This window comes from Aplysia californica, unplaced genomic scaffold (assembly GCF_000002075.1).
Source record: "Aplysia californica isolate F4 #8 unplaced genomic scaffold, AplCal3.0 scaffold00553, whole genome shotgun sequence".
NCBI lineage: Eukaryota > Metazoa > Mollusca > Gastropoda > Aplysiida > Aplysiidae > Aplysia > Aplysia californica.
This window is the reverse complement of record NW_004797823.1, coordinates 315,442-332,726: the sequence shown is the minus strand read 5'-3', so window position 1 is coordinate 332,726 and position 17,285 is coordinate 315,442. Positions and strand designations below refer to the sequence as shown.

At 37.1% G+C, this 17,285-nt stretch overlaps 1 protein-coding gene across 1 annotated transcript in view; it reads right to left on the bottom strand.

Moving 5' to 3' along the window:
* Window positions 1-6,380: 6,380 nt before the first annotated feature.
* The window catches only part of LOC101854895 (sialin), a gene marked incomplete in the record, with an annotated part of 32,571 nt that continues 21,666 nt past the window's right edge, over window positions 6,381-17,285 (bottom strand). Inside the window, 6 exon segments of the mRNA XM_013087172.2 lie at window positions 6,381-10,261; window positions 11,069-11,310; window positions 12,373-12,505; window positions 13,444-13,593; window positions 15,914-16,053; window positions 16,563-16,658. Of these exon segments, the coding sequence (XP_012942626.1) occupies window positions 10,043-10,261; window positions 11,069-11,310; window positions 12,373-12,505; window positions 13,444-13,593; window positions 15,914-16,053; window positions 16,563-16,658 (980 nt within the window).

Here is a 17,285-nt window from a genome sequence, read left to right as displayed (position 1 = left end):
TCTCTCTCTCTCTCTCTCTCTCTCTCTCTCTCTCTCTCTCTCTCTCTCTCTTTCATTCTTTCACGCACGCACAGATGCAAACGCGAGCACACTCTACAGTTCTCTACGTGTGTAGGCCTATACTTTTGTACATTCACGTCAGGTAAGAATCTCGAAACAATAGTTTTAAACCTCAAGGGTAAGTGTTCTTCTTATACGGCACAAAAGACCCATAGGGCCATCGAGACCATGAACTTCCCACTTCTAATAGAACAAAGTGGAGCAGATGAATATGATAGACCTTCCTAACGCCTACTGACGTAGCTTTCTTCTTCTTTTTAAAAATTATTTTTGAGAGGAAGTGGGAAGAAAGGCCTGGGAATGGGGGAAAAGTGTGAAAGAAAATATCTAATCCGTTACAACTGGCTGGGAAATCGAAAATAACAATGTACGCACACTGCAAAAACATTGGAGTACGATATAGGAGAGTGGGAAATACTGGAGCACCACTTGGCTTGTCACAATTTTGTCAGTTTGTTCTCGTTCATTTAGAAAAAACAACAACCTCAGACCTAATTAAAGTACGACATGAAGGACAATAACATAAAACACGTCATAATATGCATTTATTTTCATTAATACTAGAATTATATTATATTATATAATACATGGTTTCATGCGTGATAAAAATATGTATATGGTGGACTAGGACAGCGGCAGGGAAATTGGGACGGTGATTGGGGTGAAGAGGGACATGGCTTCACAGGAGGTAGGAGCTGAGATTTATGTTTTAGAAGCTGATGGTGATGTGCTTTGATCTTATGGTGATTGATCTGTTACAGCTGACGGCAACAATCGTGGTCATCAAAAAATATTAATTCATTCAGAGACTCAGAAGCCAAAAAATGATGCTTTCAGGAGTAGTTGCTCTTGTCTATGCATTGCTCATCACAGATGCCATATTATATTGTAAATGGTGATGTGCTTTCCTGGATTTTGAAGCATAGCTGTTAGCAATTGATTTGAAATACATACCAAAGACAATCCAATCAAATGGTTGTGTTTGATGTCTTGTGTGCGGTGATAGGGTGATTACATGCACAACGTTCTTTTTTGGCAAGTTCTAGAAAAAGCATAGGCAAATGACTATGGTGATTGTCAATTATTGAAATTGCCTGATTTTCCTTGCCTGGACAAGCAAAAGAAATTAAGTGTTCCATTATTTTCGGGGAAATTGTCGGAGTTCATCTACATCTACCTCATAATTGCTTGATACTAAGGAGGGGAAAACTTTACCACATCCATTCACTATGCCTATATATCCTTTACTACATGTTTTGGCAAAGAAAATTCGATTACTGAAACGACACAACAAAGTTTAAAAATTATGACAAGTTCAACACGCCCCTGGGAAGTGATCTTCCCAACCTTGTCCTGTTTCTGCCCCCCTTGAGTGCGATCATTTGGAGGGGTGGAGGGGGGGGGGGGGACACTGTGCATTTATGCATCCAGATTTCTCTAAGTTGTATACCATGAAAGCTGATACCTTGGTGGCTGCGACTAGTTCTTGAATTTAGAAAAACCTAGCTACAATCTCTTGGTTGATGTTGAAGACCGACGCTATTTTTAAAAATTTTATCTTTAGGGAAGTCGTATCTGGAGTGCCCAGAGACAAATTCGGGCGTCTTGGCAAAATGTGAAATGAATAACTACTCTTTACTCTGTGTTGTCATTCCAACCCTCTGGAACGTCCACATAGCTCTGTATTGTCATTTCAAAGGCTAACATACGAGTCCACTTTGTTGTGAGCCCATAACACGTGTTTGAACATGTTTAAAACAGTCGTCAAGTGTGCGTTTTGTGCTTCAGAGAACATCCCCTTTTTTTGGCTTGTTGTTTGACTGAAGGCTTTCATCAGCTTATACTTTCAGCTTCTGCACACACCGACCAAGAGTCGATTTTGACTCACCGAAGTCTGCTGATGCTTCCTAGACAGTTCTACCATTCTGGACAGCCTCCATCGACCTTTTCATAATTTCATATGAAATGTAGGGTGTATCCCGCTTCGGATTCTCGCCTGCAGATACGAGGAATTTCTGGAAAAACAATCAAAAACAAAACAATCTGGAAAGTGGTATTAGAAATCTAGAACTACATGGCATACGTCAGGGGCTGCATACGAACATGAGAACCAAATTGTACTTTTATTGAGCACCATGTTCAATCCCGACGTGGTAGGTTTGTTCTGGATAATATTATATTGATTTCTTTGGTTGAAAAACTGGGACACAAGAGGGATAAAGTGGGACACCAGCTCACAATTCTTGCGGTAGACATCAAGGTTGATTCTGCATTTTCTTAATGAGATAGTACTCAGCCTGATTGTCTTATAAAGTTGATAGATTATACTAATATTATGATTATGACTACACAATAACATTCTCACCTTCAGCTGAAGTTCAACGTATTCGATTATGCAGAAAGACAAAAACTGGTCTAGAAAAAAACAACGTTGCAAAACTGAGCAGTCTTTGGAAATTTAAAATAGAAAGTTGAAGGGATGTAATAGCAATCAAAAGGTATAGATCTAGATCTATTGATAAGCAATACATTCATTGCGGTACGGTTCATTTGTATCCACAGAAATGAAATACATGCTCCTTCTTTCCTATCAAACATCTATCGTCCTTATCTCCCCTTCATTCTTTTTGTTTGTTTGTTGCTCTCTTGTAACACCTCCAATCTTCTGGAGCTCATATGACCTTATGCAGTTGCGGGCGCTGTAAAATTCCTACTAAAACTCAAACTAAGAAATACATGTTTCGGGCCTCGTCCCAGTTTTCTCAATTCTCTCCTACTACTTAATGTGCAGTGGAGACCCGAGATGGAACCAAAGATAGTGAATAACACTATCATTGATGGAACGAAGAACAAAACTTCGTAAACTGTAACGATTCCTCTTTTTCGATTACGGGATATAACGCGCTCTACGTTCAGACAAAGAAAGTGGTATATTATTATTTTTGATTTTCGTTCGGTATGAATGATAAGAGATAACAGAGTAGATTGTTCTTAAGGGGCACTTGACCTTCCTATATGTCAACTATGTGTATTGGGAATGATAGTTGAGTGTGCGTGGATGAGATGTATAATTATTGATAATGTACTGTGGTAGATGAATACTTGTGACCGGCATTTTTGCGCCTGTTCTGAATTTTTATCGATTTTCTTCTTTTCCTTTTTTTTTTCTTTGGCTCAACACTTTTATCTTGCCGATTTAAAAAACACATTTCGGTGCGGATTTTACTTTTGAAAAAAAAAGGCGTTGATCAAAGGCATGTATGTGTGTCTCTGTGTGTGTGTGTGTATGTGTGTGTGTGTGTTTGTGTGTGTGGGTGTGTGTGTGTGTGTGTGTGTGTGTGTGTGTGTGTGTGTGTGTGTGTGTGTATAATAGTATAATTATAATTCGCAGTCTTTAGAAGTAACCAAACTGGCGGCAATTTTCTCGCCGATTTTTACCTTTTATACCAGTCTGCCCCCCTCCCCCCCCTAAACCGCTTAATCGCAAATATTATCTCGACTTCTGATTCTATTCAATTAAGATGGGTATTTATTTTTGATCAAAAGCAAGACGACAGAACAAGCTTTATGACTGTACCAATAACTCCATACGCCCAACAACTGACGAGCGCCAGATTCCACTGTGATTTGTGACAATGTGTATGAGTATGGAAGTGTGTAATGATATTGCCTTCTAATGAAAAGCACATTGTTTCTATACCATTTGACGAAATACATGATAGGGAGTCGAGCCGGGAGGCCTCGGACACGGAGAGACTTTGGACACATCAATGCTCGCTGAACTATTGATAGTACACGCTTTGTCACTGAAGCACATAAATACAATGTAATGTGTCATGTGAGGTTATAGTTTGCTCTGTTTTTGCCGCCTCACTGAAAAAACCTTGCATCTGCTGTGAATGACATTGTTTTTGACAAGGGTTTTCTTACCTCAGTTTGTAAGGTTTACACAATATAATAGTGCAGCGATCCTTTCACAAAGCTATATGTGCCATAGGGTGTCAGTTGCGTGCTGAATTAATAAAATCAACTCTAAATTTCATGATGTCTGTTTCACGAACATGTTCCCTACACTACCCCCATGATAATGTAGGGAGACTTCGTACAAGGGGCGGGATGACTTTGAACACTGTCATAGGTCTCCCGACGACTAATGCAGGTGTAGAAGGAATCAGAGTTAGGCCTCTACTATGAAAATTGAATTTTCAAAACGTATTCTTGTGTTGTTGTATTTACCAGATTGTAACCATGTCAAGGAAACACAAAGTCCCCAAAATGAAAAACGCCCGTTAGCTCACAGAAAGTTAGAAAGAAGAAACTCGCCATTATGCATTATGCACTTGTTAATGACTTAGTGTCTTTGCGTCGTGCAGAAACCATTACAATAGTTATGAAAAAAAACTATTTTGAAAGACTATCTAAAACGGTGTGAATGATGCGTTTTAGAGACCCTCGTTTATGACTGCATAAATTTTTTATGACCCTCTAGGGAAAAAAACTCTCGGAGTAAATTGTATTTGGTAGAATGTTCAAGGATGTTATTCTAACCCGACGTTTGCCACAGTATAACATACACATGTGTCATAGCAAACAATATAATCCTGCCAGAAATATGGCACATGAACAAAATCTACCCGAAAAGACTGGCTGTCTAGGTTTTGGCTCGAGAAAGGCATCCCTTCACGTGGAACCTAAAGAATGTAACTTTGTTGTCGTCGAACTTGGGATGATAGAAGTGAAGGACTATTCACTTCTTTGGGAAATGGTGTCAGAGAAAGACAAAGGAGGTGACTTTGAGAGTCTTCCCTAAGAAAATCTTATAAGAAAGAAATGTTTCCATCTTTCTACCAGTGTAAAATGAGATCAGCTCTTTTTTTATTCGATTGGAGGCTCAGCAAAGAGGTCAAAAGCCTCCTATAAGTTGGCCGTTAAAATGGCATCCGTTTATGTTTTTATTCTCATTGAAGTCTCCAGTGCATTGTCTTTGCTTCTTCTAAAGGTCAAACAAGGGGCAACACTTGAAGCTCTATTTAAAAAGAAAATTCTGATTTACTGGTTTAGTTTGAATCTGTTTGGTTGTGGTGTAACGTCCCCAGAAACACTATAACTGTCAGGTTATTTGAGATGGCGGATATCCGATTTTACGTCCGTCTCCGTCAGGACGTAAATAAAAGCCCTGAAAACCCCTCAACCGACCTATGTTCAAAAACACACATATATATATACCTGGATTCAAATAAGAGGTCATCGCTCAGAGAGAAATATCGATGAACTGTTTAGCAGGAGCACCTTCATGAATTCTGTGCTCTCACCAAATCTAAACGTTGTCAGACTCTGAAACTAAAGCGGAAAAGAAAACTTTACATCTCTGTTTATCACTACAAAATCTAGCGTGTTATTAGGGGTATCACATAGCCCTGTGTTACAATGGTAAGGGGAAACTCCAAGTCAGCACGTACAAATATGCTATGCATACAAACGTACTGGTTGATAGATATGGTTGGATCACTGTTTTCTGCGACCCCAAACAAAACGTATAGGTAAAGATGTATGTTGTGTCGAAGTTTTGCCTCTCAAAAATAATGTTTGAAATGAAACACACTGTCCGAAGTCACCCCTCTTCGTCCGAAGTTTTCCTCACGTTTGTTCGATGTCTCCCGCAGAGTGGGGTGGTTTCGGAAATCTTAGGGTACCTCATATATGGTATTCATGAGGTAAAATGTGATAATGCACGAAGTTGATATCGCAAGTGATGATGCCCAAGTGGATAACAAAAAAACGGTGAACCTTTTCCTTAGGCCTAAATCGCTTCTGAAGCGAGCGGTTGAGCCAAACATAAAAAGTATCCGAAGCATCCCCGCTTTCCCCTATCTATAGGCCTACATACTGACATTTTACAGATTTACTTAGGGTGGACGGGGTAGGAGTAGGAGGGATGGAAACGGGGGTGGGGAGGGGAGAAGAAGGGGGGAGTAATATGGTCTGTCGACCCACTAACAAGGGAAAAAGCTTCCTTGCATATTATTATGCAACAACCAACATGGTGTTGAAACAGCATCCTTTTACCACACACTTATGTTTTCTGTTTAGTCGTTTAGTCAATGCTACTGGCCTAGTCTAAAATACACTCTGAAAACACACAGAGTGGGACTCCACAATGGGCCCTATTCATGTCCAGAGGGGCGTGAAACTAGACCTCTAGTTTTTAAAAAACAACAACCCAGCCCTTAATAAAAAATTTAAAAAATCCAACCAAGATCATATCCAAAAATATAAACCAAACAAAAAGTAACAGATAACACAACTCCGGTACCCTTATGGACTTTTTTGGTTAATTTTTTTTAATTTCAAAACAAAAAGTTGTAGACCTGTACATATTTACATCCAAAAGCTGCAAATGTTGAGAGGCAGCCAAGTAGCATGGCAAATAATAATGCCTATTACACTAAAGTCTGTTGAGTTTATCATGCATAATGCCACAGAAAAGTGTTTGCGGTGATGGAAAGGTGAGCAACTTGTTTACATTTTAACCACTAGTTAGGCTATGACTATACCATCACCACTAATATCAATACATTGGTAAGGACATCAGTTATATAAAGCTTAAGAGAGGGTGGTTCCAGGTAAATAAAACACAGCATTCTTTTCATATCTTGTCAGGCTACACTAAAAATATCATGTAACAATTAAGAGATATATGAGAATGAAAATTGATATTAAAAGGAAAGGTCAAGCATATTTTTGTAAAGAAATTATTTAAATATCAGTACATATGTACTGGTATTAAAAAGAAATTGAAAATAAAACCTTTTTTTAGAAAATGAAAAAAAGAAAGGAATGAAGAATGTGTTTTCAGATGACGACTGACATTGCATTAACTGCAAAAGATTAACTGTTGTCTAAGGAAACGTTATCTGTAAACAAGGACAGCACTCTTAAACTGAGATCTTCACAGCACATAAATAGTGTTGGTGCTTCAAATCATATATACACAATTAACTACTCTGCTTTTTGAGACAGATGTTGAAACAGGAACTTTGGACATTCCATGCTCCAGAATTAAAACAGATTCTTTGACTTTGAATTAAATAAAATAAATATGATAAACAACTGGTTTCTACTCCCATTTTGAGAGACATTTTTGTGGTCTTTGCAGTTTGAGATCTTTTTCCCCAGTGAGAATCCTCCACCCTCTCCTTTTCACAAGTTCAACAGCTAAAGCCTAATGTATACCATAGGAAGCACAACCCTTCTCTCAAAACCACAAGCTATCCCAATAAGTGTCATGACTGATCAGGATTTACTTACCCTTCTATACAGATTCAAAACTGGGGACATGATATCAAGCTCTAATGTCTTAAATAACTTTAAGGAGACAAGATTTCATTATAAAATCCAACAAAACCTAAATGTGCTTCTGCAAACTATACAACTCTCTCAAGCATGTTTACTCACTGCATGTTCTAAAAGAATTCTAAGGCAAAGCATTTCCCAAGCATTACAGACAAACAAACAGACTACAGAGAGCACCCCTCTATATTTTTCGATGAAAACATAACTTGACATGCTGTAGATAAGCATGTATCACAACGCACTGGAATAAGGCGCTCCTCAATTCCAGGCATGGGAAGGTATTGGTATATTTAATGATTTTTCTTAAAATTAGTTCCTTTGTCTCGCTTTCAATGAGAAGTTACCCATCTATCTTGAATAGAAGTCGAGATATTTGTGACTGAGTGATTGAGGTGGGAGTTGTCTGGTTTCAGAGGAAAAATTCGCCAGAAAATGGCTACCAAAGTTTGGTGACTTCCATAGCTTGAAAGTCCTTGAAAATTGAGCATTTACGTTTTTTGTGCCTTTTATCAATCTTTTTCCAGTAAAATCCACACAGAAATGTGTTTTTAAGTGGACATTAAAGTGATGAGCCCAACCAAAAATTTTTAATAAAAATCACTAAATGGGCAGGAAAGTGTTGATCTCTTCAACTTTTTTATTTTGACGAGCGGCTGAATTCACCACGGTGCATCACATATGCTTTTCCTGCCATCAAGTGAAACCAGCTAGTCATATGAAACATGAAGCATGCCGGAGACTGGGCAGAGGTAGGAATGTATTCCCCATCATCTTTTATGAGACAGTATCGAATACCAACACCATACTTGGGACAAGTGTCTAAATATCTTCTGGTGTGAGAGAAGTTTTCTGCTTCTTAATAAATTTTGACTGGCCCAGTCTCTGGTGAATAATCATACCAGCATCTGTGCTGCAGCAGTTAAGCGCTTTGCCATCTCATGCAGAAGACATGAGTTCGATTCTGGTTGGGGGAGACAATTTTTAAAATCTTTATGTATGATGGAACATTGTATGCTTCTCAGCCTAGGTTGGCCTTGACAGGCAAGGTCAAAGCAGCCTGCCTCCTAAATGATCTATAAATAGTGTTGATGGTGGTGTAAAACTTCAGCAATGACAAATTACATATGAACAATCAGTGTTATCATCATTGCAGCGAGTCTAAGTTTTTCTTAGGCACCATACAGTGAGATGGATAAATATTATAGAATACTCCAAATGACGACTACTCTAGCCAACCTCACTCTCCTCCCATCCACTTCTTTTTCCTTTCTGTTCATCACTGCATTTCACAGATGTTTACAATAGCATAAATAGTTCATTAAATCAAGTCCCACCTTACGCATGAAGATGTTAATATGCTATTTGTTCACAGAACGGTTTGCTCAATGCCCTTCCAATTTTCAGATTACATTCATTTATACAATAAAATACAAAAACACAATTGCGACAAGGGTGACAAAATCATAAGGCACAGAAACCAATACAGAAAAAAGGGTTAATTAAGTTTTGAAGTTGTACCTGTAACTTCATTTAACCTTCCTTTACATGGTAAGTACTATATATTTGAGACGCTCATTTTTCTTCACATCAATGAGATAAAACGAGGAATAATTCTGCAAACATTCCACAAAATGAAAAGTCACAGGAGTATCATTCCCATTATAAGTAGAACGTCATAGAAATAAACTTTTCTTAATTCAATGAACACTTTTTTTCTTGAGTAAGGAACTGAAAGCTAGTCTTAAAATGACCTTTTCCTCAGATTAAAAAAAGATGTGAGTCGAATACATGACTGCAAAAAGATATCAATGTTATTCTATTAACAGAAATAAAACACAATTGGTAAGTAAATAAACTAAGCAGAAAAGCTGCTTTGAGGAATCCAGATCAGCATGCATGACTTAATAAGAAATCTGCATCACATTTTTCATTCTAGATCATTATATAAATATAATGAGGTCTGATAAGAATCTGCAGGTCCTTGAATATAAAAATGGTCTCAGAGGTGGCCCAGCTGTGACATTTTCCAACTTCTTACAACTCAGCGTTGGCGGCATAAAAATAATAATAGTTTACATCCAAATCGTTGGAAAAATGTCTTGGGAGTAAGCCTAATATTAAGAATGACAAACACAAACATTCTAAAGCAGTACATTTAGTTCTGTGTAAATAGCAAGGGTGTTGAAACCAAAAGAAACAAAAGAATTTACTCTTCTATGTTTTTTGCTTGTGTGTTCAGTGAATTAGAAGCACAGTAGTCAAAATGGCTAGCTATGCAAAAGTTTGCCCGCAGAACACATAAAGGTGTGATGAGAAAGAGGAACAAAACAGTTAACTTCAATAACTAAGAGATCTTGGTTGCTTCATAAATATTTCACAAACACACACACATATTTCACATCTGTAGATTAGAAGAATTCATAAAATATACAAGCATACTTTGTCTAAGGTCTTATTACAACATTGATAATGTCAAAAAACAAGAAATTTTGCGCAAAATTAGATAAATAAAGTACTGAGGGGAGAAAATAATCATAAAGCAACAATGTTACAGGAAATGAACCTTGACACACACAGCATAAAATAATAACATTTTTTGTAAACTAGGATTTTCAAACATACAGTAGGTCTACACTTTGGTAGCCTCTCCCTCCTGTAACATTTTCAGGTTTTCCCCTTCTGAGTTCACTGCTAGCTCATGGTTCGCTGCTCTAGTAGTCCCTGAGGTCTCCACTCTTGCCCAGGGCTGAAGCTCCCCAGAGGCAAAAATTATGTAGAAAACAGCTCCAAATATATAAATTGCAGCAGCAACATAGAAGACTATTTGCCATTCAGCCCTTGTCTGGCGCTGGAGAATTAAAAAAAAAAAAAAAAGTACTTTTAAATTTAGAGTATAAAACAATTATACTTCAAAGAGTGGAAGTATGGATGGAAAGATGGACAGATGGAAAGATGCAGGTTGAAAAACAAATCATGATAATACATTATAGGTTAAGTCCTTGCTCAGCAAGTACTGCTATCACAATATTTTTTCACTGCAAATTAATTGGGATAACAATTTAGAATTAAATTTAACAAACATGATCTGCTACTTTAAAAAGTCTACCACTCTCACAAAATGTTCATAAAAGCTTATCCATCAAAGCATCCAACTGACACAAAATGGCCCATATATACAAAACAGCTACATGCTACTAGCAACTGGAAATACAGTGTGTGTACATTAGTAAGGGTCCGGCTTTTAAAAATATAAAACACAAACTTTTAATCAAATTAAAGTGGTTTTAAAAAATGGCATCATCTAATGTTTGTAGCTTCAATGCACAAGAACAAACACAACATTGAAACAGGAATATTGTTCTTGGACAATTATGAAAAATAGGTACGGTAAAACGAGAGGTATGGAAAAGAGAAGAAAATACAACATCAACCAGGTGGTAGTTGAAAATATTAGCATAGAAACTCTTTCATTCATACAGAGGCAAGAAACAGAGCAACTGTGTGTGAGCTTCGACTGTAACTGTGTCACTCCTTCCAACCAGTAATAGATCATCCAATCATAAAAAGCTAAAGAGCTTGAGGTTGAGACATTCCTAAGTCAAGGTCAAAAGAAAATCAACAGAAAAAGGTTAAAATACTTTGTTATGCCACTGACCTCTTCTGTGATGACCCCAACTATTACAGGGGAGATAAATCCTGTGACAGCAGCGATGGAGTTGCTGATACCAAAGAGAATACCAGCAAAGGCTGGAGCGATGTCTACGTGGTTGACCAGGAAGCCACTGTACTGTGTACCCGTGAGAGACACAGCTAAGACCAGCAAGGCAATGGCTACCGTTGGTTGAGAACAGTCCACATAGCCTAAACTGATCAACATAATAGCTGGAAGAATTTTGCCTGTGAATGGACAAGAAGATCAGTGAAAGAAAAGTCAAACAGTTTTGATGGAAACTTAAATTTTTGATGATAATATATAACTAACTACAGATTTCTATTTAAAACTAAAGCAAATTTCCTGTGATAAAGAGATTTGTGAGATCAGGCTCACAGCAATGTAAGTGATTTGGCATTAGTTGAGTAGTCACTGGTCTATATTAATGTGCTACTATATTATATTTTTAGTGACTCATTGTGTATGCTGTTGTAACCCAAAATATCTTGGTAACGATAGAAAAGTTTGTTTTTTTTCTTTCTTCTCTCAACACTCTTTCATTGTGTGTTTAACCTTTATTGCCGGATGTCACATCCTGGCTAACAAATTACTGCCTTTGTTTTTTAATACACTTCAAGCTAGTTAAAGAAAACAGTAAACAGTTTTTATTGACAAGGTGCTTGTATGAGGAATAGTCTTTAGGTAAGACGAGTAATATGCCAAAAGGTGTTCCTGCTATTTTGACCAATGCTACCTACAATGAAACCTTACATATATGTCACAACACAGTGGAATTAGGCCCTTGTCAATTTTTTGACATTTGGAACTTTTTAGATTGAAGGAGATGGGGGTCGCCTGGTGTCAGAGGTAAAAAAAAATAGTGAGAAAATAGCTGCCAAAATTTTGTCCAAAGCTTGGAAACTGCAAATTTACATTTTTGTGCATTTGATCAAAGTTTTTTTGTAAAATTAAGATATAAATGTATTCTTAAATGGACATAAAAGGTGCGGGGGCAAAAAAAAATTTGATAAAAATTACCAAAATGTGTGGAAAAATGTCGATTTCTTCCATTTCATCACTTTGACGAAAGCCTGATTTTACTTTGAAGTCACACTTATACAAGTTCTAACTTGAATACAACAGTCAAGATATAATTTCAAATTTTAGTTCTTCAAAATTCAAAAAAACAAAATTTCTTCGAGACATCAGTCTCCCTTGTTTACTTCAGATTCAAGAGAAAAAAACCTGATGAAATATCTTAGTTTTATACAATTCCATATAATTACTCTCAATTAACAGTGCCTTACCGAATGCATTGAACGCTTTTCTTGTGACACCAGTTGTAAGAAGTTTGCGGTCTCTCACAAAATCTGCAACCCATCCTCCCAAATTGATTACAATCCAAAATGCTATGTAAGGCAGAGCAGAGACCAGGCCATTCTGCGGATGAAGATAGTACATAAATGAAAGAACTATTTCACAAACTGTCACAGAGCCATACATCGTCTTTGAATATTGAATAAGTTCAAAATTTAGTAAAGAGAAAGTTGTGCCCCGAATATAAATCTGCAGACAGCAGATTTTTGTTTTGTAAAAATCGTACAGACTGCACGTTGCAGGTTATGGTACTTATTTTGCATTATGCATTCAGAAGAATATGATGAATAACATACAGTTTTAAAGTATCAGTGGTCAGCAAACAAAGTCTGTTTGGTGTTGACAAAAAACCAATGGTAACTTAATCAAGCATTTTACACCCCAAAGATTTTATACCACAATACATGGTTGGGGGTTTTTTTTCAATTAAATTTATGACTAACATTGGCCTTTGCAGTATTTTCAAACTCATTGTGTTTGATATAAAATGGTGTGTACCAGTTAAAAGGTAAATAAACAAAACGCTTGATACAGGAAAGCATAAAACATGAAAGACAATTAATCACATGAGAGACATAGTGGAGAAGTGGAAACAGCAATGGAATTTTTTAAAAGAATAAAATTATCGTTATCAAACTATAGCATGTAAACTGAAATGGATTGATTTTTGACAAAAGAAAGGAATGGAATTTGTTCAAGAGCATAAAGCAAGCACAGAACGAAAAAAATGACAGACTGACAACAATATCCTATTCATTAGATATTTCAGATGATTAATTTAACACTGTATAAATAACATTGCTCTGTGGGTACAAAAAAAAAGCAGATTGGCAAAAGATACCCCATGCTCCAGGTGCATGCTGTAAACAAAAATCTAAATTCTAAACTATAATTAAATGCATAGCACTGCAGGACTGCTAATAATATATTTTTATCACATGGAAAAAAATCAAAATATATGTAAATGATGTCATTTTTGGGTGTAAAAATTAATGACTCACAGCTGCAATATCAAACTTGAGCACTTCACTAATATACGTTGGGATGTTGGTGAGCAAAGTGTAGGCTCCCCAGTCGGAAGCAACGTTAGCAATAATGATTGCATAGACAGGTAGTGAAGTCATGATTTTCAGCCATGGGACACGGATGTCCTGAAATATAAATGCAATAAAATCAGATGCTAGACATTAGCCTTTACCACATAAAACAATTTCAACATTTTCATAAACACATTAAAAAAAGTCATAAATTTGCACGATCTTTCCAATAAAATCACATTAACACTACAAATACAACATCAAACGATCAACACAAACACAATAAAATGTTGGCCAACTGTTCAGATGTACTAAGCCAAAAATTGTTAACTTTATTTCGAGAAATATTTTGTAAAAATTCAAATTGCAAATGTTGAAAAAGGCAAGAAAAGATGCATAAAAATAGGTATAGGCCTAATTGTTAAAAAAATGATTTTTTTGTCTCTAGTTTAAAAATTATTGCTTTCTTGGCTTAAAACAAAGTAACAGCTTGCCGATTACATGCTTCATAGCTAGATGTTGGCATGTGGCTTAATGCAATCATGTGTTAGATGAACAGAATTCATAACCCCTCTCCCAACCCCACCACCCCCAACAAACCAGTGACACAGCCCCTATTCACATGTGAAGCCATGTACATCAACTCGCTATTGTCGTACAATGGGGGCTCTCGTGGTCTAGAGATACAGTGTTCGCCTCTCATTTAATAGGTCCAGGGTTTGAAACCTGACAGCAACAGAAAATTTTCTTCTATAAGATTTTCATCCTTTCACCTCCTTCTTCACTCTCTAACCATGTTGTCGTCTGCTTTCGTCTCCTCTTTCTGCCCCCTTTTTGCCTGCTCCTGACTTTTTCTGCAGCCTTTTTATTGCTACTCTTTGGCTCCTTACTGATGTCTTTCAGCCACACCCCTGACCTTAGGGCAGGTAAGATCTTTCTTCTTCCTCATTCTCGTGGTAAAATGTAACACATAGCCTTCTTGGATTAGGGCGAAAAATGTCTGAAATCTCATGTGCAAGTTGAGCATGTTAAAGATACCTTGGCGGTAGTAGAATCGAAAGAGAAGGCTTTGTTCGCCACCGGGGCAAAGTTAAATGCCGTAAAACATATTTACAAAAGAAATTTTTTTTTTACTTGTCATGCAATGACAAACTGCAGATGTCAATCCAACAACATATGTTACACATCTACAGTAATGCAGGACAAAGTCAAATTTTATCTTTTAAAATAAGAACCAAAACTGATGCATTAACTTGTCAGTTTTTCACTTTTCAGATAACACAAAGAACACTGATATAGACTACACGTAGCGTGTAGTGTTTCAAGCTTTAAACTGATATGCAAAGGGGTGGAAAAAAAAAACCCCACGATGTTCCACATATGTGCTCAGTTTGTACAAAGAGTGGGCAAAAGTCAATTCAAATGTTAAACACACAATATTTTGCATTTATGCAGCCCATATCCATGCTCTACAGCATGCTCTATGTGCTTTTCAATCTATTCTGGTTAGGTTACTGGCCTCATGATGGTGAGGTTGCAGGTTCAGAAGTTCAAGCCTTAGGCCTGACAGTGCGTACTTGGGAAAGGCACTTGACACACATTCTCCTCACTTCACCCAGGAGTGAATAGGTGTCTGACCATACACCGTGAAAGATTTTGTCAGTATGTTAGTGTTTCAGCGTCTTTAAAAAGGCAGCTTGCAGTGCATGCTTCCTGGAAAGTTGAGATGTTTCAAAACACTATCAAGTCTGCTGGGGTAGTTATATATTGTAAAGCACAAACAGCATGCTGTTGAGTGGGAATTTGAGCCACACAAGTGCTATTATAACTATCCTATTACCCCAGTAGACTTAAGAACACTCAGAAACATTCTCAGCTTTCCAGGAAGCATTCCGTGCCAGGTGCCAATTACATGCATTAAAACACTAACAAAACGACAAGATCTTTCATTGTCCACAGCTGGGTGTCCATTCCCCTTGGGTGAAGTGAGAAAAATTCGTATAAAGTGCCTTTCCCCACAGACTCAACGCCAGACTCCTTACAGGATTTGAATCCATGACCTTATGTTAAGAGTCCAAGAGCCTAACCACTAAACCACCAATGCTATACAATTAATCTACATGTAGTAGCATAATTTAAAGGAAGTACTTGAAGTAGATTTTCGAATGAGAAGAAATACATAAGAAGAAGAGGAAAAAGGAGACGAAAAAAAAATACAGAAAGAAGACTAATAAAAAGAATGAGAAAATGGAGAGCTGAAGAGCGAAGAGGAGGAGGTGGAGAAGGAAAGGGAGAATTGGAATGAGAAGAAGATGGACATGAAGAAAAAAGAAAAGAATGAAAAAAAAAATGAGCTGGGAGGAGGAGGTGGAGGAAGAAAAGGAAGAGTCAAAATGATAACATCTTTTCATAACATATTGAAAAAAGGACAAACCCGTTTATTTTCCGTCACAGACCCGCTCTGCAAAGATGACAAAATGTACTCCCTCTCTGCATCTGATATCCTTTTATGTGTAGAGGGGCTATCACTTACTAGCAGGATCCAAGCAACAGCCCATATAAGACTGAAGGCACCTGATAAATCAACCAACAAGACAGCTTAACAATCAAATAAAAGTAGTGGCAAAATAATCCACATCATAAAAGTAAAGTTCTTGGAATCAGCAGGCATACTTGGGTATTTTTCTTGGAAAAACTAGCAAATAAACTGAATTGTCCTTCATTCACTTCCCAGGCTATTTGAGACTGTCACAGGCTCTGTGTTGCATTGGTTAGCCATATTTCCAAAACACATCTCTGTATTGCCTCAGTTACACTGGATTTTCTTAATCTCCAGATCAAAGTGTACATTAAATTAGTGACAAAAAAATGCACATGATCATTTTTCCCTAACAGACAGGTACTAATCTATGGCACACGTTATGAATGCAAAATGATTTCCAATCCTCTTATTAGATATGGCTTTGTGATAAGGATGAACCTATTTTTCAGACCACGCATCCATAGAAAATGACAGGATTTGATTTACCACATATACATAAGTTGTATAATGAAAATGTGATTAAGTTGATGTATATTCTCACCTGTGACATAGAATATAGAAGGCCAACCTCCAGCAAAGCCATATTTGCACAAAAACCCTGACAGAGGAAATCCAATCACGATTCCTACTTGTGCTCCTGAAAATAAACAGACATACATCAAAAGTATGCTCAAAAAGATCATTATGAGTGTATACTTAAACAAAAGCAATGAAAAGAAAACAAGAAAGACAAGATGATAGAAACAAACAAAGACAGGAAGAAAGAAACAAACATAAGTAAGAAAGAAAGAAAGAAAAATAAAGAGAGAGAAAAGAACGGAAGAAAGAAAGAAGAAAAAAAAGAAAGAAAGAGAGAAAGAAAGAAAGAATGAAAGAAAGCTATAATATTCACTTAACATATTATTTTTTACAAAATGCTTCACATGCTCGGGAAAAAAAACAATAAACAAACAAGCTGGAAACCACAGTTTGGTCTCTTCTTTTCGAGCCCAAGCACCTGATCCGTTTGACCGTGGCCTACGTTATTAAAGAATTATTATCACGAAGGACACGGTTTGACTATCTATAAAAATCTTACACCCTGACCAATGGAAACCCCAATATAATCGTAACGAGAGAAAACAGTAGAAGAGGAAGAAAGGACAAACATGAAGACAGATCACTTGGGCTAGGGGGCAGGAACAGAGGCAAAAAAACGAAAGGCAGAAGGAGAGAGCAAGAATGAGAGAGAGAGAGAGAGAGAGAGAGAGAGAGAGAGAGAGAG